This window comes from Hemitrygon akajei, chromosome 9 (genome assembly GCF_048418815.1).
Source record: "Hemitrygon akajei chromosome 9, sHemAka1.3, whole genome shotgun sequence".
Classification (NCBI taxonomy): domain Eukaryota; kingdom Metazoa; phylum Chordata; class Chondrichthyes; order Myliobatiformes; family Dasyatidae; genus Hemitrygon; species Hemitrygon akajei.
In genome coordinates, this window is record NC_133132.1 from 102,968,124 (window position 1) to 102,993,388 (window position 25,265).

General features: G+C 42.0%; 1 protein-coding gene across 1 annotated transcript in view; it reads right to left on the reverse strand.

The window, feature by feature from the left end:
• The window catches only part of elp3 (elongator acetyltransferase complex subunit 3), a 120,066-nt gene that overhangs the window by 41,562 nt on the left and 53,239 nt on the right, over positions 1-25,265 (reverse strand). Inside the window, exons 10-13 of the mRNA XM_073056692.1 lie at positions 20,599-20,792; positions 10,912-11,002; positions 4,571-4,636; positions 1,204-1,431 (exon numbers count right to left, since the gene is read on the reverse strand). Of these exons, the coding sequence (XP_072912793.1) occupies positions 1,204-1,431; positions 4,571-4,636; positions 10,912-11,002; positions 20,599-20,792 (579 nt within the window). The remainder of the gene's footprint in view (positions 1-1,203; positions 1,432-4,570; positions 4,637-10,911; positions 11,003-20,598; positions 20,793-25,265) is intronic.

The window sequence follows — 25,265 nt, forward strand, 5'->3', positions numbered from 1 at the left end:
CTATAGAGGTCAAGGCATTGGGTATATTTAAGGCAGAGGTTGATATGTTCCTGATTAGTAATACCATCAAAGATTATGGGGAGTAGCAGGAGAACGGGGTTGAGAAGAATAATAAATCAGCCATAATCAAATAGAGCTGACTCAATGGGCCAAATGGTGCAATTCTGCTCCTATGCCTATTGGTCTCAATTCCAGTGTAGCCCATGCTACTCTTGCTGAACTTACTGTGGACAGCACTGCAGACAGGCTGCCTACTACGACATCTATTTGGTCTGCTCGCACACTCGTCATTGAGTAAGATTCAATGATGATTTACAGCCAGAGGTATTCACCAATGACAACTTCTGTGGACTTACAGAGGGTGGGCAGATGCTGCAGAGTTAGTGTTCAGTGCTAGAAATGTGACAGGGAGCTGTTACTGGAGATGATTATTGGAAGACAAGCTGGATTGTGATCGTCTGTGGTTGCACTAGCACATGACGATCGGATTACTGTGGGCTTGTTTTGCTGATATCATCCCACGCACCATCAATCTACAGTACATGACTCTCAAAGACTTGTCCTATATTTTTTTTTTGACACAGTATATTAATTCACCACTTTGTAATTATATGTGCTGTATGTGCCTTGTGCTGTGTAGAACTGCTAGTACTGTGTTTTGCACCTTGACTCTGGAGGAATGCTGTTTCATGGATATTCATGTATGAATGAATGATAATTAAACCTGAACTTGTTGCGTGGACCCTGCAGATGTTGCTCATACAAATCTGAATGTCATTTATATCCTGCTGCATACAGACAGTGGACTGCTTCATTTCTGAGAAGTTGCAAATAGAAATGGACACAAAAGATTCTGCAGATGCTGAAAATCTTGAGCAACACACAACATGCTGGAGGAACTCAATAGGTCAGGCAGTATCTACATAGAGGAATGAACAGTCAACGTTTCACCAGGTCTCTGCCTGAAATAGAAATGAACGTTGTTAACATCCCTACTTTTGAGCCTAGGATGGAGGGGTTGGGCTTAGAACACTACCTTAGGCATTAAAATTGCCGTTAAATTTTCCTGATTGATAATGACTAATGGTGTTTCATGTTCATAGCATTACAACTAATAGCCACTTCCTTTAGCTTTTATGGAAGACTTTCTGTCCTGGCACTCAGTTTGATGGAATTGAATTTAACCAGATTCTTTATTCTTACCTGATGCTGGAACTTGGACGGATCCCTCGCACTAACAGGTACAACACTGCCGTACACGTGGAGCTCACGCACAATAGAGACCCCTCCCTTCAACTCAGCTCGGAATGTCTCTTCAGAGCACTTTCGCAAGCGGAGTAATCCAATCAGAATGTCTTGCTCAGGATCTTCGTATGACAGGAATGTTTCCCAGCCACCATTTGCAACGTAATCTCTTCTTACCAGTTCTACCTGAAAGAAATTAACTATACACTCAGACAAGGTTCAGACCTTTAACCTAATGGTTAAGACATCCTCCCGCTACAGATGGCATGCTTTGTAATTACCTATCTAATGCAGCATGAACTATTAGTGATAGGAAACTTAACAAACAAGTCCTAAGCATAAGAGATTCTGCAGATACTGGAGATCTTGAGCAACATTTACAAAATGCTGGAGGAACTCAACAATGGAGGGGAATAGCAGTCAATATCTTGGGCCAAAACCTTTCATCAGGACTAGAAAGGAGGGAAGCAGAAGCCAGAATAAGCAGGTGATAGGTGAGAGCAGGTGGAGGTGGAGTGGAAGAAACAGGTAGTAGAAATGAGAAAGGAGGAGGAATCTGATAGAGGAGAACAGTGGAACTTGGAAGAAAGGGAAGGAGGAGAGGAGCAGGTAAGGAGAGTGGGTGAGTGGGGAACCAGAATGAGGAATGGAAAAAGAGAAAATGTGGGGAGAGAAATTACCAGAAGTTAGAGTAATCCATGTTCGTGCCATCATTTTGGAGGCTGTCCAAACAAAATAGACCTGAGGGTGGCCTCATTTTGGCAGTAGAGGAGGTCATGCTAGACATGTGGGAATGGGAAGCCGATTTGAAATGGGTGAATCGAGTAAATAAGGCTCAGGTGCCTGTTGGAGAAAACTGATTGAGTTAAATACTAATAAATCACTCTGGCAGATCACAGTACAAATGGCTGATTACCTGAACTGTTCATGCTCACTGTGGAATTGGTTGAGATTAGGCTAATTGTCCTATCAGGAGTAGATAGCTTTTCCCTATGCAGATGAATGACTTACTGGGATCTGTTAAGGATCATCAGAGCCCATCCTTATTAGGTGTCAGCTCTCCTTTTTTGTCTTCACACCTTATCTCTGAGTTGCAGCTCCAAACATTTTCCCCACTAAAGGGTAGATAATCAAAGTTCGTAAAGAAATTAAAGATCTGTGCCAGTTCAGCAGGACTTCAGTCAGAGTTCAATGCTCCCTCTTAACTCAAATTTCTATCATCCAGGGAGAACACTGATTTTAATCTGACTGCAAAAAGCAGTTAAAGTGACAAGAATATAAATGGGTGAAAGAACAGAAATACAGAGAAGGGGTGTGGAGGTGGAGATGAAGTGCCAGACTCTACTTTAACCTCCAGAGAAAACTGCAAAACAGACAATGATGAAAGGTCCCATAATTTGGCAACAATTTCCCTTTGTTTATTCTTAGACCAGTGTCACTGTGTTTTCAGGTAACACAAACTAATGGCATACAGCAGAGACTTGCACTGAAGGAATTCACCAGTGTAGCACATGCTGCTCTTGCTGAATTTACTGTGGACAGCACTACAGGCAGACTGCTCAACTGGGACATTTATTTACCTTGCTCACACACTTATCAAAGAAAGGAAGTGCTGGCATTGGAGAGGATCCCGAGGAGGTTCTCGAGAATGACCCGGGAATCAAAAGGTTAGTGTATGGGGAGCGTTTGATGTTACTGGGCCTGTATTCACTAGAGTTTAGAAGAATGAGTGGGGATCTAATTGAACCCTATCAAATACCGAAAGGCCTAGATAGAGTGGATGAGGAAAGGATGTTTCCTATAGTGTGTGTGTGTGTGGGGGGGGGGGTGTTCTAGGACCACAGGGCACAGCCTCAGAATACAAGGATGGCCCTTTAGGACAGAGATAAGGAGAAATTTCTTCAGCTAGAGGGTGGTGAATCTGTGGGACTCATTACCACAGACAACTATAAAAGTCAAGTTATTGGGTATATTTAAAGCAGAGGTTGATAGGTTCCTGATTAGTAATACCATCAAAGGTCATGGGGAGTAATCAGGAGATTGGGATTGAGAGGATAATAAATCAGCCACAATGAAATGGTGGAGCAGATAAATGGGCTGGATGGCCCAATTCTGCTCCCATTTTTTTTTTTGGTCTTAATTCCAATGTAGTCTACACTGCTCTTGGTGATCTTTCTGTGGACAACACTGCAGACGGGCTGCCTACTAGGACATCTGTTTGACCTGTTCACATGCTAGTCATTCAGTACAATTCAATGATGCTTTACAGCCAGAGGCAATTTCTGTGGACTTATAGAAGGTAGGCAGATGCTGCATGGTTAAAACTGAGCAATGATCCATACATTTGGTAGAAATACAGAAAGGTAAGTTGGAAGGTAATTAAATGATTAAAGGTAAAGACAGATTAGCTAGATTTGTCACATGTACATTGAAACATACAGTGAAATGCATTGTTTGAATCAACAACACACTTTGACGATGTGGGGGCTGCCTGCAAAGGTCATCATATTTCTGGCACCAACATAGCACACACACAACTTACTAACCCTAACCTGTACACCTTTGGAGTGTGAGGAGAAACCAGAACACTCAGAGGAAACCCACGGTCATGGAGAAAACACCTCACAGACTGTGGCAGGAATTGAACCCTGGTTACTGGCACTGTAAAGCATTATGCTAACTGCTACACTACCGTGGGCTGCCACAGTTACGTAGCAGTTAACGGGCCCTATTACAACTCAGGCCATCAGAGTTCAGAATTCAATTCCAGCGCCCTTTGCAAGGAGTTTGTATGTCCTCCCCTTGAACGTGTGGATTTCCTCTGGGTGTTCCAGTTCTCTTCCATAGTCCAAAGATGTACCAGTTTGTAGGTTAATTGGTCATTGTAACTTGTCCTGTTACTAGGCTAGGGTTAAGTAGGTGGGTTGTTGGTTGGGCCTGTTGCAAGGTGTATCTCTAAATAGAAATAAGTAAAACACTAGCATGTCACTTGCAGACTGGAAAGATAAATACAAGCATCAACTCCATGTGCTGAATGGTTCTGTTTCTATGCTTAAGAATTCATGGTAATTTCTATAACTGACAGCAATAAATATTTTCATACTGGTTAATTTGTTCAATAGTTGGAAATGCACTGTCTGTTTCTATGGAATGATGCACTAAATGGCTGCATCAACTTCCTTTCACAATTACATCTGTTATCATATCATGCACTGAAAAAAGTCCAGAAACAAAAGAAAAATGCAAAGTTTAAAAGCTTTAAAATAATTAATCTGACTAAAAATTGTGAAAGAGAGCACCTAGTCTTATTGAGAGCTGTGCCTACCTGATATGGTCGGACTTTATGATGAATTTCCTGGATTCCAACCTCTCTTGTCCGAACATCTCGACACTGAAAAGGGTACAGACAAGTTAGCAAATTCCTAATGCACAAACAGTGGGAGCATCTAAAGATCCACCTATTCTGTGAATCTTACAAAGACTCACAAATTACCAGCTGGATTGTACTGCATCAGATGACAGCTTAAACTGAAACCAAACCAGGCGATCTTCAGTTCCCTGGTACAACAAACTGGATTCTTGACACCACAATCTACCTTATCGTTTACCTGCATTGCACTTATTCTGTAGTTGTTACACTTTATTCTGCATTCCGTTATTGTTTTACCTTGTTCTACCTCAAAGCATTTGATTTGTACAAAAGACAAGCGTTCCAATATATCTTGGTACATGTGACACTAATACACCAATTTCAATACATGTGCCTTTTCAATACAGCTGTAGCACCTGCAACATGGTAAACTTTACAATAAAATAGCAAAAAAATACAATCCATCTTAACACCCACCCCTAAACCACTGCCAATCTCACACACATGTTAACCCAGCCCTGGTTTCAATGCAGAATTTCCTCAGTGTTATTTTATCTGTTTCACCTGAGACTCTTCCTGCATTGCAAGGTTAGGAATGGGGATGCTCATTGCTAACTGGGAAATGTCCATTTTGTCAGACGATGAAATCATCTGTGTCTACATTCAGCAATACCTGGACTACATTTAGGCTTGGGTTAGTAACTGGCAAGCAACATGCACGATACACTAGACAGACCATACCCATAGAGTAATAGAGCACTAAAGCACAGAAACAGGTCCTTCAGCCCATCTAGTCCTTGCTGAACTGTTACTCTGCCTAGTAGCCAGTTGCCAGGCGTGGATAGCGTCAGAGGCAACAGAGGCAGCGGAAGGCAGGCAGAGCACCACTAAACGTGGTGAGTTTTTTCTCCTTTCATGGTGGTTTTTCTTATTTTTAAAATCATTAAAGAGAGATACGGTCTAGCGCAGCAGCCTTCGTTTCAGTGGCCATCATTGGAGTGGTGGCTACAGTCACAGTGGGAACTTAGAAGCTTTGACTCAAGAGGCTTCGACGAGAAGAGGCCGAGGCCAAAGAAACAGGTAAGAAGGGTAGGTTTTTCCTTTTGTTATTGCTGATTTGGTCTTGGTTGCCTATAGTGCAGCTCAGGCAGGATGGCTGATATTGTAGTATTAGGGGGACAAACAGGAGATTCTGCGGCAGCAAAAGTGACGCCAGGATAATGCATTACCTCCTGAGTGCTAGGGTCCAGGATGTCTCTGAGCAGTTGCAGAATACTCTTTTAGGGGAGGGGGTGAGCAGCCAGAGGTCGTGGTACATATTGGTACCAATGGCATAGGCAGGAGAGGGGTAGAGGTCCTGTGTAGTAGTTTAGGAAGTCAGGAAGGAGGCTGAAGAGCTGGACCTCCAAGGTGGTCATCTCTGGATTACTCCTGGTGCCACAGGCTAGGGAAGGTCTGAACAGGAAGATAGCACAGATGAAAGAGTGGCTGAAGAGATGGTGCAGGGGCAGTATTTCGAGTTCTTGGATCATTGGAACCTTTCCTGGGGAAAGGGTGACCTTACAAGTGGGATGGGTTGCACCTGAACTAGAGGGGAAACCAATATCTTTGGAGGGAGGTTTGCTAATGCAATTGGGGAGGGTTTAATCTAGATCTGCAGGGGAGGGAATCAAAGTGAAGAGGCAGAGGATGGGACAGTTGGCACACAAGTAGAGACAGCTTGTAGGGAGTTTTTGAGGAAGGATAGGCGGATGACAGAGCAAAGATACACTCAGTCAGATGTTTGAGATGTGTCTATTTTAATGCAAGGAGCATCTTAAACAGGGTGGATGATCTTAAAGAGTATGGATCAATACATGGATCTATTACATTGTGGCCATTACAGATACTTGGGTGTCTCAGGGGCAGGAATGGCTGCTGAGTATGCTGGGCTTTATATGTTTCAAGAAGGACAGGGAGGAAGGCAAAAGAGATGGGGCATGGCTTGCTAATCAGGGATAGTGTCATGGCTGTAGAAAAGGAGGAAGTCATGGATGGATTGTCTACTAAGTCTCTGTGGGTGGAAGTCAGAAACAGGAAGGGGATAATAACTCAACAGGGTGATTTTTATAGACCCCTGAATAGTAACAGAGGTATCGAGGAGCAGATAAGGAGGCAGATTCTGGAACGGTACAATAATAATAGGGTTGTTGTGATGGGTGATTTTAACTTTCCTAATATTGACTGGCATCTCCTTAGAGCAAGGGGTGGAGTTTGTTAGGCGTGCTCAGCAAGGTTTCTTGAAGCAATATGTAGATAGGCCAAATAGACAAGAGGCTGTACTTGATCTGGTATTGGGAAATGAACCTGGTCAGTTGTCAGATCTCTCAGTTGGAGAGCATTTTGGAGGTAGTGATCACAACTCTATCTCCTTCACCATAGCACTGGAAAAGGATAGGACAATTTGGGAAAACTTTCAATTGAGGTAGGGGAAAATATTTTGGAAGAAATCTGGCTATTTGGCAGTAACTTGGGAGCATAAATTGGGAGCAGATGTTTGCAGGGAAATGCATGGTAGAAATGCGGCAAATGTTCAGGGAACATTTCAGAAGAGAAGAAAAACTTACAAAGGTTCAAGAAATTAGGTACTGTTAAAGCTCTAGAAAATTACAAGGTTGCCAGGAGGAAATTTAAGAATGAAATTGGGAGAGCTAGAAGGGGCCATGAGAAGGCCTTGGCGAGCAGGATTAAGGAAAACCCCAAGGCATTCTACAAGTATGTAAAGAGCAAGAGGATGAGCCATGTGAGAATGGGACCAATCAGGAGCAATAGTGGAAACATGTGCATAGAGACGGAGGAGGTAGTGGAGGTACTTAATGAATACTTTGCATCAGTATTCACTACGGAAAAGGACCTTGGCAATTGTAGGGATGACTTACAGCGGACTGAAATGGTTGAGCATATAGACATTAAGAAAGAGAATGTGCAGGAGTTTTTGGAAAACATTAGGTTAGATAAGTTGCCGGATCCGAACAAGATACACCACAGGCTACTGTGGGAAGTGAGGGAGGAGATTACTGAGCCTCTGGCGATGATCTTAGCATCACAAGTAGGGACGGGAGAAGTACCAGAGGATTGGAGGGTTGCAAATGTTGTTCTCTTGTTCAAGAAAGGGAGTAGAGATAACCCAAGAAATATAGACCAGTGAATCTTACTTCAATGGTGGGCAAGTTGTTGGAGAAGAACCCAAGAGGCAGGATTTAAGAGCATTTGGAGAGACATAATCTGATTAGGGATAGTCAGCATGACTCTGTCAAGGGCAAGTTATGCCTTATGAGCCTGATTGAATTCTCTGAGGATGTAACAAAGCACATTGAAGAGGTAGAGCAGTAGATGTAGTATATATGGATTTCAGTAAGGCAATTGATAAGGTCCCCATGTAAGGCTCATTCAGAAAGTAAGGAGGCATGGGATCCAAGGAGACCTTGCTTTATGGATCCAGAAATGGCTTGCCCACAGAAGGCAAAAGGTGGTTGTAGATGGTTCGAATTCTGCATGGAGGTTGGTGACCAGTGGTGTTCTGCAGGGATCCCTTCTGGGACATTTATAAATGACCTGGATGAGGAAGTAGAAGGGTGGGCTAGTAAGTTTGCTGATGACACAAAAGTTGGGGGTGTTGTGGATAGTCTGGAGGGTTGTCATTGGTTACAGAAGGGCATCGATAAGATGCAGAATTGGTCTGAGAAGTGGCAGATGGAGTTTAACCTAGATAAGAGTGAAGTAGTTCATTCTGGTAGGTCAAATTTGAATTTAGAATATAATATTAATGGTAAGACTCCTGGCAGTGTGGAGGATATAAAGACCTTGGGGTTCATGTCCATAGGACACTCAAAGCTGCTGCACAGGTTGACATTGTTGTTAAGAAAGCACAAAGTGTGTTGTCCTTCATCAATCGTGGGACTGAGTTCAAGAGCCGTGAGGTAATGTTACAGTTATATAAGACCTTAGTGAGACACCACTTGGAGTACTGTGTTCAATTCTGGTCACCTCACTACAGGAAGGATATGGATACTACAGAAAGAGTACAGAGGATATTTACAAGGATGTTGCCTGGATTGAAGAGTGTGCTTTATGAGAATAGGTTGAGTGAACGTGGCCTTTTCTCCTTGGAGTGATGGAGGATGAGAGGTGATCTGATAGAGGTGTATAAGATGATGAAAGGCATTGATCGTGTGGATAGTCAGAGGCTTTTTCCCAGGCTGAAATGGCTAACATGAGAGGGTATTGTTTTAAGGTGCATGGAAGTAGGTACAGGAGGGATGTCAGAGGCAAGTTTTTCACACAGAAGTGGTGGGTGTGTGAAATGCACTACCAACGACGGTGGTAGAGGAGGATGCAATAGGGTCTTTTAAGAGACTCTTAGATAGAGCTTAGAACATGGAGCTTAGAACAATAGAGGGTTATGCACCACAGAAATTCTAGGCAGTTTCTAGAATAGGTTACATGGTCTGCACAACATTGTGGACTGAAAGGCCTGTAATGTGCTGTAGATTTCTATGTTCTGCACCTGGGCTTGGCCTTCTGTACTCCTCTTGTCCATGCACTTAACTAAACTTCTCTTAAATATTCAAATCAAAGTTCAAGGTAAATTCATTATCAATGTACACATATGTCACTATATACAGCGCTGAGATTCCGTTTCCTGCAGGCATATTCAATAAATTCATAATAGAATAATAACAATAATCGGATCAGTGAAATACTACACCAACTTGGGTGTTCAACCATTGTGCAAAAGACAACAAACCGCATAAATACAAATATAAAGAAACAATAATAAAAAAGTAAAAAATATCAAGAACATGAGATGAAGACTCCTTGAAAATGAGTCCATAGGGTGTGGGAACATTTCAATGATGGGGCAGGTGAAGTTGAGTGAAGTTATTCCTTCTGGTTCAAAAATATGATAGTTGAGGGGTAATAACTGTTCCTGAGTCTGCTGGTGTGAGTCCTGCTACCTTTTTCATGATGGTAGCAGCAAGAAGACAGCATGACCTGAGTGCTGGGGTTCCAGATGATCGATGCTGCTTTCCTGGATAACTCATGGTGTACATGTGCTCAGCAGTGGGGAGGGCATTACCCATGAAGGACGGGGCTATGTCCACAACATTTTGTAGAATTTTCTGTTCAAGGGTATTGGTGTTTTCACATCAGGCTGTGATGCAACCAGTAAATATACTCTCCACTACACATCCACAGAAGTTTGTTAAAGCCTGCTTATATTAACCCTATCTATGCCCCTCATAATTTTATATACCAATCTATATCCATCATCATTTTGTATACTCATCTATACTGCTCATAATCTTATGTACCTTCTCCATCTCCAAATAGTTCCTATTGATATTGAATGGCAAGGAGTCACTGATTTCTTCACAATCAATATTGTAGTGGACAAGATATATCAGAAGATGAAGTCATTAAAGCAGATCAGAGACTGGGTATTCTGTAGGGATTTGTTCAACTCCTGATCCCAAACGCACGTCAAGAATGGAGTAGAATATTCTGAACTTGCCTGGAGGAGTGTACCTTTAACAATACTCGAGAAATTTCAATGCCACCATCTTCATTGCGAATGCTGAGCATTCGTTCCATTCATTAACTTCACCCTGTGGCTACAGTGTGTACATCAGCTAGATGCTCTGCAGTGGTACAAGTAGCCCATCATCAAGGGAAATTTGGGATGGGCAACTAATATTGGCATTCACTATTGCAAGGATTAATATAAAAAGACTCAAGTTGGGTTCCAAGAGATCATATGATGAACCATTTCAATCATCCTGTAATACCTATTTCTCACCCCTGACCCTTAAGCCTGCTCTACCATTCATCAAGATTATCATTAAACTTCTATCCCAGCATGGTCCATCCTAATATTCCTCAATCTCCTTAAAACAAATTGGGTTTGAAAGAACTTAAGCCAGCATAGACCACAGTGATAGAGAATTCCAAAGGTTCACGATCTCCTGAGTGAAAAACCTTTCCACATCTCAGTTCACAACCACTACCACTTATTGGCGAACTATGTCCCCAGGTTCAATACCTATACCCCTTAATCAGATAAAACAGCCTTCCTACATCAAGGCTGTCAAGATCTACAATTTTGTACAATATGATGAGCGATATCTGTTTACTCTTGACGTATTACTGGATTATTTAATCACATGGCACACATTTTGATCATCTTCGTGAAATTATTCACAGAGCTTCGGAGGAATTAACAAAATAAAAGAGAAAAAATCCCGTTCACTACTTACCTCAGTTCCCCAGTCTTTCATCCTGGCCAGGGCTAGTTCTCGGAGGTTTCCGTGTTCCACCCCAGAGCTGACTAGAGGCATTGGAATATCTCTGCAAACAACAAGCATGAAATAATCTACCACACAGGCCCATTCATCATAGAACATTTACAGCACAGTGCAGGCACTTCAGCCCACAAGTCTGTGATAGCCTAATCTAAGATCAATCTAATCCTTCCCTATAACATAGCCTTTCACTTTTCTATCATTCATGTGCCTATCTAAGAGTTTCTTAAATGCCCATGATTGATCTGCCTCCACCAGCACACCTGCGTGCACCTACCACTCTGTGTAAAAAAAAACTCTGACATTCTTCCTATACTTTCCTCCAGTCACCTTAAGATTATGCCCCCTAGTATTAGCCATTTCCGCTCTGGTAAAAACTCTCTGGTTATCCACTCAACCTATGCCACTTATCATCTGATACACCTCTATCAAGTTACTGTACCTCTCATCTTCACTCAAAAGAGAAAAGGGCTAGCTTGCTCAACCTTTCCTCATAAGACATGCTCTCTAATCCATGCAGCATCCTGGTAAGTCTCCCCTGCACCCTCTCTAAATCTTCCACATTCTTCCCAGAATGAGGTAACCTCAACTGAGCATAATATTCCAATTATGCTGGGACCAGGGTTTTACAGAACTGCAACATTACCTCGCAGCGCTTGAACTCAATCCCCCGATTTCATTGTTCACAATCTGTTCTACAAACACCTTACTCAGTCTACAATAAAACCAGAAAAATCAAATTACATTCAAAAGGTCCTAGATTCTGTGGGCGCGTTGCTGCCCTTGTCAGATGACAAGCCTCTCTCCACAGACCCTATCTGACCAGCTGACCATATCCAGTATTATTTGTTTTTATTTCCGATTTCCAGCATCTGCAGCACGAGAGGTGAAAGTTACGATAGTCATGGGGATTTCAATATGCAGGTAGATTAGGAAAATCAAGTTAGTACTGGATCCCAAGAGAGAGATTTGTAGAATATCTACAAGTTGACTTTTTAAAGCAGCTTACGGTTGAGACAAGGGATCAGCTATTCTAGAATGGGTGTTGTGTAATTAACTGGATTTGATCTGGGAGTTTAAGGTAAAAGAACTCTTCGAAGACAGTGATCATAATAGAATTCGCCCTGCAATTTAAGGGACAAGCAAAAGTCTGATGCATCAGTATTACAGTGGAGTAAAGCGAATTACAGAGGCATGTAACAGGAGCTGGCCAAAGTTGACTGAAAGGGGACACTAGCTGGGATGATGGCAGGGCAGCAATCTGGGAGCAATTCAGTAGGCTCAGGATAGAGACATCCCAAAAAAGATTAGGTATTTTAAAGGCAGGATGACACAACCATGGCTGACAAGGGAAGTCAAAACCAACATAAAAGCAAAAGAGAGGGCATATATTAGAGCAAACATTAGTGGAATGTTAGAGGATTGGGAAACTTTTAAAAACCAACAGAAGGTAACTAAAAAAACCATAAGGGGAAAAAGATGAAATCTGAAGGTAAGCTAGCCAATTACTTCAAACAGGATACCACAAACAAGAGAAAATCTGTAGATGCTGGAGGAACTCAGCAGGCTAGGAAGCATCTATGGAAAAGAGTATAGTCGATTTCTGCGTTGCGACCATTATGACATGCAGAATCTCCGCTGACTCCTGAGGAAGCAGAGGCACTGGCATGCTTTCTTTGCAATTATACATATGATGGGGCCAGAAAAGGTTCTTTGAGATAGTGACACCCAAGAAGTTAAAGTTACTGACCCTCTCCACATCTGATCCTCCAATGAGTACTGGCTCATGGACCTCTGGTTTCCCTCTCCTGAAGTCTACAATCAGTTCCTTGGTCTTACTGACATTGAATGAGAAGTTATTATTTCACAACTCAACCAAACCACCCCCACCAGCCTCCGCGTCCAACATATAATTTTCTGTAACTTCCGCCACCTCCAACGGGATCCCACCACCAAGCACACCTTTCCCTCCCCACCACTTTCTGCTTTCCGCACGGATCGCTCCCTACACGACTCCCTTGTCCATTTGTCTCCCCCATCCCTTCCCACCGATCTCCCTCCTGGCACTTATCCTTGTAAGCGGAACAAGTGCTACACCTGCCCTTACACTTCCTCCCTCACCACCATTCAGGGCCCCAGACAGTCCTTCCAGGTGAGGCGACACTTCACCTGTGAGTTGGCTGGTGTGATATACTGCGTCTGGTGCTCCCAGTGCGGCCTTCGATATATTGGTGAGACCCGAAGCAAACTGGGAAACCATTTCGCTGAACACCTACGCTCGGTCCGCCAGAGAAAGCAGGATCTCCCAGTGTCCACACATTTTAATTCCACATCCCATTCTGATATGTCCATCCATGGTCTCCTCTACTGTCGTGATGAGGCCACACTCAGATTGGAGGAACAACACCTTATATTCCGTCCGGGTAGCCTCCAACCTGATGGCATGAACGTTGATTTCTCTAACTTCCCTTCTCTAATGCCCCCCGCTCCCCACTCTTTACCACACCCCTTATTAATTAATTAATTATTTTCCCTTTTTTTTTTCTTTTCTCTCTCTCTGTCCTTCTCACAATCACTCCTTGCCTGCTCTCCATCTTCCTCTGGTGCTCCCCTCCCCCTTTCTTTCTCCCTAGGCCTCCCGTCCCATGATCCTTTCCCTTCTGCAGCTGTGTATCCCTTTTGCCAATCAACTTTCCAGCTCTTAGCTTCATCCCTCCCCCTCCTGCCTTCTCCTATCATTTCAGATCTCCCCCTCCCCCTCCCACTTTCAAATCTCTTACTATCTCTTCTTTCAGTTAGTCCTGATGAAGGGTCTCGGCTCGAAACGTCGACTGTACTTCTTCCTATAGATGCTGCCTGGCCTGCTGCGTTCCACCGATATTTTGTGTGTATTGTTTCAATCTTCCTGCCGTATGCAGATTCATCACCACCTTTGATATGGCTTACAATGGTAGTATCACCACAAACTTGTATATGGTGTTGGAGCTGTACTTAGCCACACAGTCATAGGTGTAAAGTGAGTAGAGCAGGGGCAAAGCACACATCCTTGTGGTGCTCCTGTATTGATGGAGATCGTGGAGGAGATGCTGTTCCCAATCTGAACTGACTTGAGTCTTCAAGTGAGGAAATCCAGTACAGTATCCAACTGCACAAGGGAGTATTGAAGCCCAGGTCTTGGAGTTTACTGATTAGTTCTGAGGGGATGATGGTATTAAATGCTGAGCTATAATCGACAAAGAGCATCCAGATGTATGCATCTTTGCTGTCCAGATATTCAAGGGTCGTGTGAAGAGCCAACCGGGTTGATAGTTTCTTGATTACTGAGGGTGCAAGATGTTATGGGGAGAAGGCAGGAGAATGGGGTTAAGAGAGAAATGGATCAGCCATGATGAAATGGTGAAGCAGGCTCAATGGACTGAATAGCCTAATCCTGCTCCTATGTCATAGGAATCAAGAGAAAGGATCAGAATTCTAAGCAAGGAGGCATAACTTTAAGATGATGGGAGTAAATTCCAGGGAGGATATCAGAGCCAAGACACAGAGTGGTTGATGTGTGGAACACGTTTTTACACAAAGAAAATAGTGTTGGATGCTTGGAATGCACTGCCAGGGGTAGTGGTGGAGGCAGATACCTTAGGGACATTTAAGCGAATCTTAGATAAGCACATGGATGAAAGAAAAATGGAGGGATTTGTGGGAGAAAAGGGCTAGATTGATTGTGGAGTAGGCTCAAAGGTTGGCACAATGTCATGGGCCAAAGGAGCTGTACAGTGCAGTAATGTTCTATGGTTTATGTCTATCTTTTGTGACAACCAGGCAGTGAGGCAACCAAGAAAATTCCCGAAGAGATTCCTTCAGTCGGATGCAGGTGGAGGCTTGTTCCTGACTTTGAAAGCACTCTGCTGCTAAGTGAAAGGGTACTTCCTGTAACACATCAACGTATCAGCGTCCTGGCGCTTCCAGATCACCTGTCCAGCTGGAATCTGAAGCTCTCATGTTGTGGCTCCAATGGCCCTTGTTACACTCGTCAGAAGACAATGGCAGGTCTCCCAGGAACTTAACAACTGTAACCCAGAGCATTTTAGTCCTATACTGGGAGGATGCTGCATTATTTGAGATGCTGTGCTTAAAATGAGAGCTAACAGCACCACCTTGAAAAAGAAACAGGTCATCAAACCAGAAGAGAGTCCCAAAATGACAGCAGTCTCTCGAAGGGGGCATTTACACTGGGGAATACACTCTTTCAGTATCAGTTCACGCAGATAGAGGAAATCATTAATCTAGAGGGATGAGGGGGAGATGGTGCAGGGGTGATATATTCTTCCTTTTAAAATCAGTAATTTACTGTACTAGAGTTTGGCTGAACTTCCCTTTGGGTTTAGCTCTTCTGTACCTATCACACTGCAGTGATCAATTCATCATCTTGAGCTATGTGACTCACAATGAATCGCAATTTAAAACACACAGAGCTACAGAACTGAAATAATAACCTTCCTGGAAGCTGTTATTTCATCACACAGGTACTTGGAGAAAGGATGACCCATAGCAGTTCAAATGCATTGAAAGGCACTCAATATAAGAAGCAAAATAGCAGACTTATTTCAATGTAGAGAAATCAGAAAAAGGGTACAATTTATGAGCAAGAAGCCAATAAATTTGGAGTGCTGCAGGCACAAGTGATGTGAAGATATCATTCTTTTGCTCAGTCTATTTTAAGACACAATAAATTTGATTTTTCAAAGAGCTGATACTCTATTAGATTTTAAAAAGATTCAAGCATGGTTCACAGTACAGAACACACTGATTATTCTTCAACAGATTACTCTTTGGCCAGTATATATATTTATTATTCCCCAAAGAATAAAACACCCATCTAACTGTGCCAATATTGGTCATTACTGGAACCACAATGTACTCTTTTATCGCATTATGTCATGTGGAAATTTAATTTTTTTTCTCTATTTTCTTTGATTTATTAAACACTCATGATATGAAAACAAAAACCTTGTGGATTGAAGCAGGGGTTTACAAAGAGATATAGACACTTGAAATGAATGGGGGAAAACTGTGGCAGATAACAATTCAATTTAGTCAAATGCAAGGTTGTACACTTCAGTCCAAGAAAGAAAAAAAACGAGTATTTCCTTAATAGAAAGAGACTAGTATCGCTGGAAAAGCAATAAAGTTAAGGTGCTGATATAAAATATGCCTTCACCTCAAGAGTTTAGTATACAAAAGGAAGATACTTTGCTTCAATTGTACAGAGCATTCAGACCACATCTGGAGTTTTGGATTCAGATTAGAGCATCATACTCTAGGGAAGGTGATTTTGATGTTGAAGAGATGTGGCACCATTCAGAATGACACTAAGAAGAATGAGTTAAATCATAAGTACACAGTGCATATATCTTTATATACAGAGAACTGAGAAGAATTTATCAAATTCCTTAAATTGTATGGGTACTTAACAGGGTCAAGGTAAATTTCAGAATAGGAGCGCTTAATTTCAGCCAAGTAATTGAGAAAAAAAATTATAGTGCATTTTTAAACAAAAATAATGGAAATAATTATCTCAAAGGCTAAGGATGATGGTTCTTATTTGAAATTTAAGACTGATACTGATATATTTTTGCTGATTAAGAACTTCAATAGATATAAAAGAAAGATTGGCCAATGGGACTGATCTACAGATCATGTTTGCATCAATGAGCAACACAGTCCAAGGATGTACTGGGGACAGCCCACAAGTGTCGCTACACTTTCAGCAGCAACATATCTTGGCATAAGGCCATAATTATGTAGGACATAGGAACAGAATTACGCCATTCATCAATTCAGTCTGCTCCGCCATTTCATCATGGCTGATCCATTTCCCTCTCAAACCCATTCTCCTGCCTTCTCCCCATAACCTTTCATGCCCTGACTAATCAAGGATCTATCAAAACCCGCCCTATGTAAACACAGTGACCTGGCCTCCACAGCTGCCTGTAGCAATGAATGCCTGAATGCCACAGGTTCAGCAACCTTTGGCTAAAGAAATTCCTCCTCATCTCCTTTCTAAACAAACATCCCTCTATTCTGAAGCTGTGCCCTCTGGGTCCTAGATACCCCTGGAAAGGAAACATCTTTTCCATATTTACTCTATCTAGGCCTTCCAATATTCAATAGGTTTCAATGAGATCCCCCTTCATACTTCAAAATTCCGGTGAGTAAATCAATCGCTCATAATACGATAACCTTTTCATTCCCAGAATCATTCTTGCCTGCTTTGAAACCTTTCCAATGTCAGCACATCGTTTCTTAAATAAGGGGCCCAAAACGGCTCACAATGCTCCAAGTGAGGCTTCACCAATGCCTTATAAAGCTTCAGCATTACATCCTTGTTTTTATATTCTTGTCCTCTCGAAATGAAAAACATTGCATTTGCCTTCCTCATCACCAGCTCAACCTGCAAATTAACCTTTAGGGTATCTTGTATGAGGACCGCCAAGTCCCTTTACACCTTGGATTTTTGAATTTCCTCCCCATTTAGAAAAGAGTCTGTTTTTATTCCTTCTACCAAAGTGCATGACCGTACACTTCCTGACACTCTGTTCCATTTGCCACTCCTTTGCCCAATCTCCGAATCTGTCCAAGTCTTTCTGTAGCCTCCCTGCTTCCTCAACACTACCTGCCCTTCGACCCCTCCACTTATCTTTGTATTGTCCACAAACCTCATCACAAAGCCATCAATTCCATATCATTGACATGCAACATGAAAATATACAGTTCCAATATCAACCCCTGCGGAACACCACTAGTCATCACCAGCCAATCAGAAATGGCTCCCTTAATCCCACACTTTGCCTACTACCAATAAGTTAATGCTCTGCCAATGCTGGTATCTTTCCTGTAATACTTTGGGTGCTTATCTTGATAAACAGCTTCATGTGTGGCACACACAAAATGCTGGTGGAACACAGCAGGCCAGGCAGCATCTATAGGAGAAGCACTGTCGACGTTTCGGGCCAAGACGTCAACAGTGCTTCTCCTATAGATACTGCCTGGCCTGCTGTGTTCCACCAGCATTTTGTGTGTGTTGTTATTTGAATTTCCAGCATCTACAGATTTCCTCATGTTTGCTCATGTGTGGCACCTTGACTTTGGCCTATTTTATCATGTGCCTCCAAGTACCCTGAAACCATATTCTTAACAACATCTTCCCAACCACTGAGGTCAATCTAGTTGGCCTATAATTTTCTATCTTCTGCCTTCCTCACTTCTGAAAGAGTGGAGTAGAGTGGCACTTGCAATTTTACAGTCCTCCAGAACCATTCCAGAATCTAGTGATTCTTGAAAAATCATTACTAATGCTTCCGCAGTCTCTTTAGCTACCTCTTTCAGAACCCTGGGATATAGTCTATCTGGTCCAGGTGACTGACCTAGCTTCAGACCTTTCAGTTTCCCAAGCACCTTCTCCCTAGTAATAGCATCTGCACTCACCTCTGTCCCCTGACACTCTAAAACATCCAGCATACTATTAGTGTTTCCCACAGTGAGGACTGATGCAAAATACTTGCCCATAATTTACTAACCGTAACCCACACAACCTTTCAATGTAGCAGTAAACCGGAACTTCCAAAAGACCCTCACATAGTCACGAGGAGAACGTACAAACTCCTTACAGGCAGCGGCGGGAATTGAAACCAGATCACTGGTCGCTGCCACTGTAAATTGCTGTTATCTGCTACAAGAATCAATGGATGTAGGGCCAGTACAGAAGAGTGGCACTGTGGTAAAAGGTCAGCTACAAGTTATTGAATGGTGCTCCAGGGGCTACAAGTGCTTATATCTTCAATTCTTACTAACACCCAGTACACACTATTTATGACAATGCCAGCAACATTATGCTGTTGTATATTTAATTATATGTGCACTTTATGACAACTTGTACATCAAATACTTTAAAAAAAATCTTTTAATACTATTGTATTGATATTACTTTATGTGCCGTATGTGATACATGCGCTGTGATTTGCACCTTGGTCCCAGAAGAACGTTGTTTCATTTAGCTCTATACTTGTGTACAACTGAATGACAACAAACTTGAATGTGAACATGAGCTTGTCTGGAGGGCTCTGCTTAGAGAAGGATGGGGTGAAGCTCAGTAAAGCTGTTGCCATAATGTAACCCTGAATGCGATACACTCATGTCGATGGAGCTACTAAGTGTGTAATGGGAAGGACACCAGATCAAGGAAATAAACTCTAATGGGAGAATAGCAACCAACCAACCACTGGGTACAATGCAAGTAAAGAATATCCACAGTAACCTAACACATGGCCAAAAGGCCATAAGACATAAAACCAGAATTAAGCCATTTGGCCCATTGGAAACTTCCTCTCTATGTCCACTCTATCTGGTCCTTTGAATATTCAAAAGGTTTATCCCACTACTGGAAACATTCTCTGCACATCCACTAAACCTAGGCCTTTCATGTTCAGTATTACATTGGACACAAATGAAAAATAGCACAATGTGGATGCATTTTATGTTGTATAGCTTGAATGAATAAATCCTGCTTTCAAAAACTGCAGAGCATGTTTTGAGATATCTACAGAATACTATAAGTTCAGTACTATGATAACATAAGACCAAATAGGAGAAGAATTCAGCCAATCAAGTCTGCTCCGCTATTCCATCACGGTTAATTTATTATCCCTCTCGACCCTATTCTTCTGCCTTCTTTCCATAACCTTATGTCTCATGACTTATAGATGTTCACCCTCCATCTTTAGAATGCTGTGGATCCGATCCAAGATAAGACACTTGAAAATGGTCCTACCTCACATCTGTAAACATGAAGAATGCCATTTTATAATTGTTTAAAATGAAGTCTGACGTAAGGATCTGCACACAAATGTTTTCTGGTACAGCAATTAAATAAGATGCAAAGATAACATCTAAAGTATATGAAACTTTAAAAAAAGCATTTAGTATATACTTCAATTAAGTTAGTTTACAAAATCTGCATTTGTAATGCAATCCTGAAACTGCAGCCAAGAAATTGATATGCAGCACTTCAGATGTTGAAACATTTTCAGTTCCCTTCTAAATGTCCTCAAGTTCTTGGCCCTTTGGTAGATTACAGAAAAGACAACATAAAAATAGATCAAGTGCCTGCTCCTTATAATCTTTGACACTCTTACTAATCGATAACCTACACTTTTAAGTATACCAAATGACTTGACTTCCACAGCAATCAGTGGCAATGAATTCCACAGATTCACCAACCCCAAACTAAAGAATTTCTTTCTCATCTCTGTTCTAAAGAGACACCTTTCTATTCTGAGGCTGTGCCCCTGGACCTAAACCCTCCCACTATTGGAAACATCACCTAGGCCTTTCAATGTTCGGTGTTATATTGGACATCATCACAAACGATGCATTTGATGTCGTGTAGTTTGACTGGATGAATCTTATTTTCAACAACTGCAGAGCAATTTTTATCATATCTCCTGAATACTATAAATTCAGTACTATGGTACCTCCAGAAATTAATTTTCCCAGACAAACAAAAATAATTAGTCCTTTCTTGAAAGGAGCATAATGAAAGTGGTTGTCATGTAAAGAAACATAATAAAAGATTCTGCCACAATGTACCTCTGAACGCGATATACCCGTGTCCATGGGGGTACAAGTGCAAGAATCCGAGCCACCAAATCCACCAATGTGCTGGGAGAGTAACTTTTGTATCGACCAGTTTTCCAGAGTTCATAAAGTCCCGTGCCACGGATCACCAGGGTAGGGTACAGCTTCATACCATCGGGGCGAAAAGCAGGGTTTTCAAAGAACTCCTGAAATAGAAGAAACACTGAAAATTACTGGAAAAAGAACCAACACGGCCATTCTGTATATTTCCCTGGTAGCTAGTGAAAACTGCCCAGGATGCAAACAAGGTGGAGTGGAGATTATACCCTTTATAAACTATGTCGTTGAGAGACTTAGGCACATAGGTCCATGAAAGTAGCAACGCATGTAGACAGGGTAGTGAAGAAGGCACTTGGCCTGCTTGCCTTTATCAGCCAAGAAATTCAGTACAGGAGTTTGGAGGTCATGTTATAGCTGTGAAACTTACTGGCAAGGCCACATTTGGAGCACTGTGTATAGTTCTGGTTGCCCTGTTACAAAACACTGAACAGTACAGCACAATACAGGCCTTTAGGCCCACGACGTTATGCCAACTTATTAACCTACTCTAAGATCAATCTAATACTTTCCTCGCATATAACCCTCCATTTTCTATCAACTACGTGCCTATCTAAGAGTTTCTTAAATCTCCCTAAAGTACCTGCCTCTACCACCAAGCCTGGCAGGGCATTCCACGCACCCACCAGTCTCCTGTAATAAACTTAACTCTGACATCCCACTATACTTTCCCCCAATCACCTTAACACAGAAACATAGAAAACCTACAGCACAATACAGGCCCTTCGGCTCACAAAGTTGTGCCGAACATGTCCCTACCTTAGAAATTACTAGGCTTACCTATAGCCCTCTATTTTACTAAGCTCTATACCACCTTGTATTAGCAATTTCCATCCTGGGGAAATGGCACTGGCTATCCACTTCATCTATGCCTCTTATCATCTTGTACACCTCTATCAAGTGGCCTCTCATTCTCCTTCGCTCCAAAGAGAAAAGCCCAAGCTCACTCAAACTACTCTCATAACACATGTTCTCCATCAAGGAAGCATCCTGGTAAATTTCCTCTGCATCCTCTCTAAAGCTTCCACACTGGTAGAAAGGCTTAAACTGGAAAAAGTACAGTCATGAAGCTGTTGCTAGGACTGGTAGGCTTGAGTTATAAGGAGAGGCTGGTATAGACTGAGATGAATGTAGGAGGCTGAGTAATGAGCTTATAGATATTCATAAAATCATAAGGGGCATAGATAATCTAAATAGCTACAGTCTTTTCCCCAGGATATGGAAGTCTAAAATTAGGACGCAGCCTCAGAATACAAGGATGTACTTTAGAACAGAAATGAGGAACAATTTCTTTAGCCAGAGGGTGATGAATCTGTGGAAATCACTGCCATACATGGCTGTGGAGGGCAAATCATTAGGTATATTTGAAGCAGATATAGGGTCTTTAGTAGAAAGGGCATCAAAGGTTACAGGCAGAAGGCAGAAGAAAGGGGATAAGAGGGAAAATAAATTAGCCATGATTGAATGGTGGAGCAAACATGGGTGAAATGATCTGATTCTGCTCCTATGTCTTATAGAGCACCTGGGTATAAAATAAGACAAAAAAAATTTAAAAGGTCCTGAAGGGCCTTCTTTTTTCCTTCAGAGGGAGGTGCATATATGGAAGAGGAAGTGGCTGAGGCAGGTACAATTACACCATTTAAAAGGTATTTGGACAGGCACGTTGACAAGAAAGGTTCAGAGGGATGTGGGCCAAACGCAGGCAACTATCTCACTTAGGCAACTTGTCAGCAGAGACACTACTCACAGAAAATGCCGTTCGGTTCCTTCTGTAATAGAAAATAATCTCAATAATGATCATTCATTACCTATTAATACTGAACAATCAATGCTATGTTATTATTGAGAAATGTTGACTGGTTGATAAACATGAAAATGCATTTAATCGTATTGTGTTGCTGTCACTGCTGGTTATTGTAGTGGAGTTATCCTCTCATTACCCATCCAGTTACATGACAAAACTGGGCTGGACGCCAATCTGAACCAGCTCAGTTGCAGTAGCACAGCCGAGAGGCAACATGACACTTTATAAATCTACATCAGCGACACTTGGCCAGGCTCTCCCATTCACAGTGGCTCAGCAATGAAATCACGTCTGAAGATCCTGAACTGACTTATAATCAATGTGGGGGAAAAAAGTGCAAGTAAAAAGTAGGAAAATAAATAATACTGAAAACACAAGTTGAAAGCGAGTACATAGGTTATAGAATCAGTTCAGAGTTGAAGTGAATGCAGTTATCCACAATGATTCAGGAGATTGACGGTTGAAGTTTTTCATATATTCTATTGTAGTTCTTTATTTTTCTGTAAATACCTGCAAGAAAATGAATCTCAAGGTATTACACGGTAACATATACACTCAAGTGGCCACTGTATTATGTACAGGAGTGGAACCCAGTGTGGTTTTCTGCTGCTGTATCCATCCACTTCAAGGATGAAGGTGTTGTGCATTCAGAGATGTTCTTCTGCACATCATCATTATAACCACTATTGCTTTCCTGTCAGCTTGAATCAGTCTGGACATTCTCCTTCAACCTCCCTCATCAACAAGACGTCTTTGGCCATAGAATTGCCACTTACTGAATGTTTTGTTGCTTTTTGTACCATTCTCTGTAAACTCTAGACTGCTGTGTGTGTCAAATCCCAAGAGATCAGCAGTTTCTGAGATACTCAAATCACACCATCTGGCACAACTATTCCATGGTCAAAATCACTTAGCTCACATTTCTTCTCCCATTCTGATATTTAGTATGAACAACAACTGAACTTTTTGACCATCTCTTCGTACTTCTATGCATTGTTGTGCACCTAATTGGCTGATTAGATACTTGCATAACGAGAGGTGTATAAGTGTACCTAGTAAAATGGCCAATGAGTACTTTGATAATACATTTACTAAGATTCTGAGATTTCTTGGAAATCTACGCATACAATTCCTCCTCCCCTCACTGCCTCACCACCACACACACGAACCACCACTGCTCCTGATGTTGATGGCTTTAGATTGGCAATTTTGAATTAAGCCATAGTTAACCAAAGCATACAGACATATGAGGAGCTCAAAACAAGATGCCTATTGTTCTACTCTCTCTACACTCGCGAACAAGTGACTAAGCACAGCACAATACCATCTATAAGTTCACCCATGATACCACTGTTATTAGCAGAACCTCAGATGGAGATGAGGAAGCATACAGGAGCAAGATAGATTAGCCGGTTGAGTGATGTTGTAACAGCAAAGTTACATTCAGCATCAGCAAAACCAAGGAATTGACTGTGGACTTCAGGAAGGAGAAGCAGAGACAACACACACCAGTCCTCACTGAGGGGTCAGTGACGGAAAGAGTGAGCAGCTTTAAGTTCTTGGGTGTTAACATCTCAGAGGATCTATCCTAGGTCCTCTAGATCTATCTAACGCACTGATGCACTACTTCATTAGGAGTTTAAGGTGATTTGGTATGTTCTCAAAAACTCTGGCAAATCTCTACAGAGGTACAGTGGAGAGCATTCTGACAGGTTGCATCACCACCTGGTATGAAGGGTCCAATGCAAAGGATCAAACAAGGCTGCAGAGAACTGAATTGAGGACATCTTCAAAATAGTGTTGCCTCAAGAAGGTGGCATCCATCATTCAGGACCCTCACCATCCGACATATGCCCTCTTCTCATTACTACCTTGGGGACCTACAGGAGTCTGAAGAGACAAACACTCAATGTTTTAGGAACAGCTTCTGCCCTTTGCCATCAGATTTCTGGACAGTACATAAACTCATGAACACTACCTTGCTATTCCATTTTTGAATTATTATTTGTAACTTATAGTTTATTTCTACTGTACTAAGCCAGCTGGTGGCGTAGTGGCATCAGCGCTGGACTTTGGGGCGAGAGGTCCCGAGTTTGAATCTGGCCGGCTCCCTTGCACGCTCTCCATCCGTGCTTGGGTTGAGTGTTGAGCTGGCAACTCAACTTCATTAAAAAAAAACCCGGAGAGGGATGGGCTCCACCAGGTTTCATATGCCCAAGATGAGCAATCACCAAAAAGATCAGACGACTCCACCAGGAGTTAACAGCATGCGCACGCACGCACACACACACACACACACAACTACTGCCAGATAACGACAAATTTCACTGCATCTGTCAATGATACTAAATCCAATTCTGATTCTGAAATGGGTGAAACAGGGTATGTTAAAAAGTAGAAGAATATACTTAAAGGAGGTTCCTCATGGTTGATAGAGGAATCAGAATCAGGTTTAATATCACCAACATAAGTTGTGAGTACATTGTAATACATAATTTAAAAAAAAACTATTAATTAGAATAGGAAATGAATAAAAAATTAAATATGCAGTGTAAAAAGGGCAAAAAAAATGATACCAAAGGTGAGGTAGTGTACATGGGTTCATTATCCATTCAGAAATCTGATGGCGGAGGGGTGAAAGCTGTTCCTAAAGTATTGAATGTGTGTCTTCAGTCTCCTGTACATCCTCCTTGACTGTAGCAATGAGAAGAGGGCATGTCCTGGGTGATGGGGTCCTTACTGATAGATGCTGCCTTTT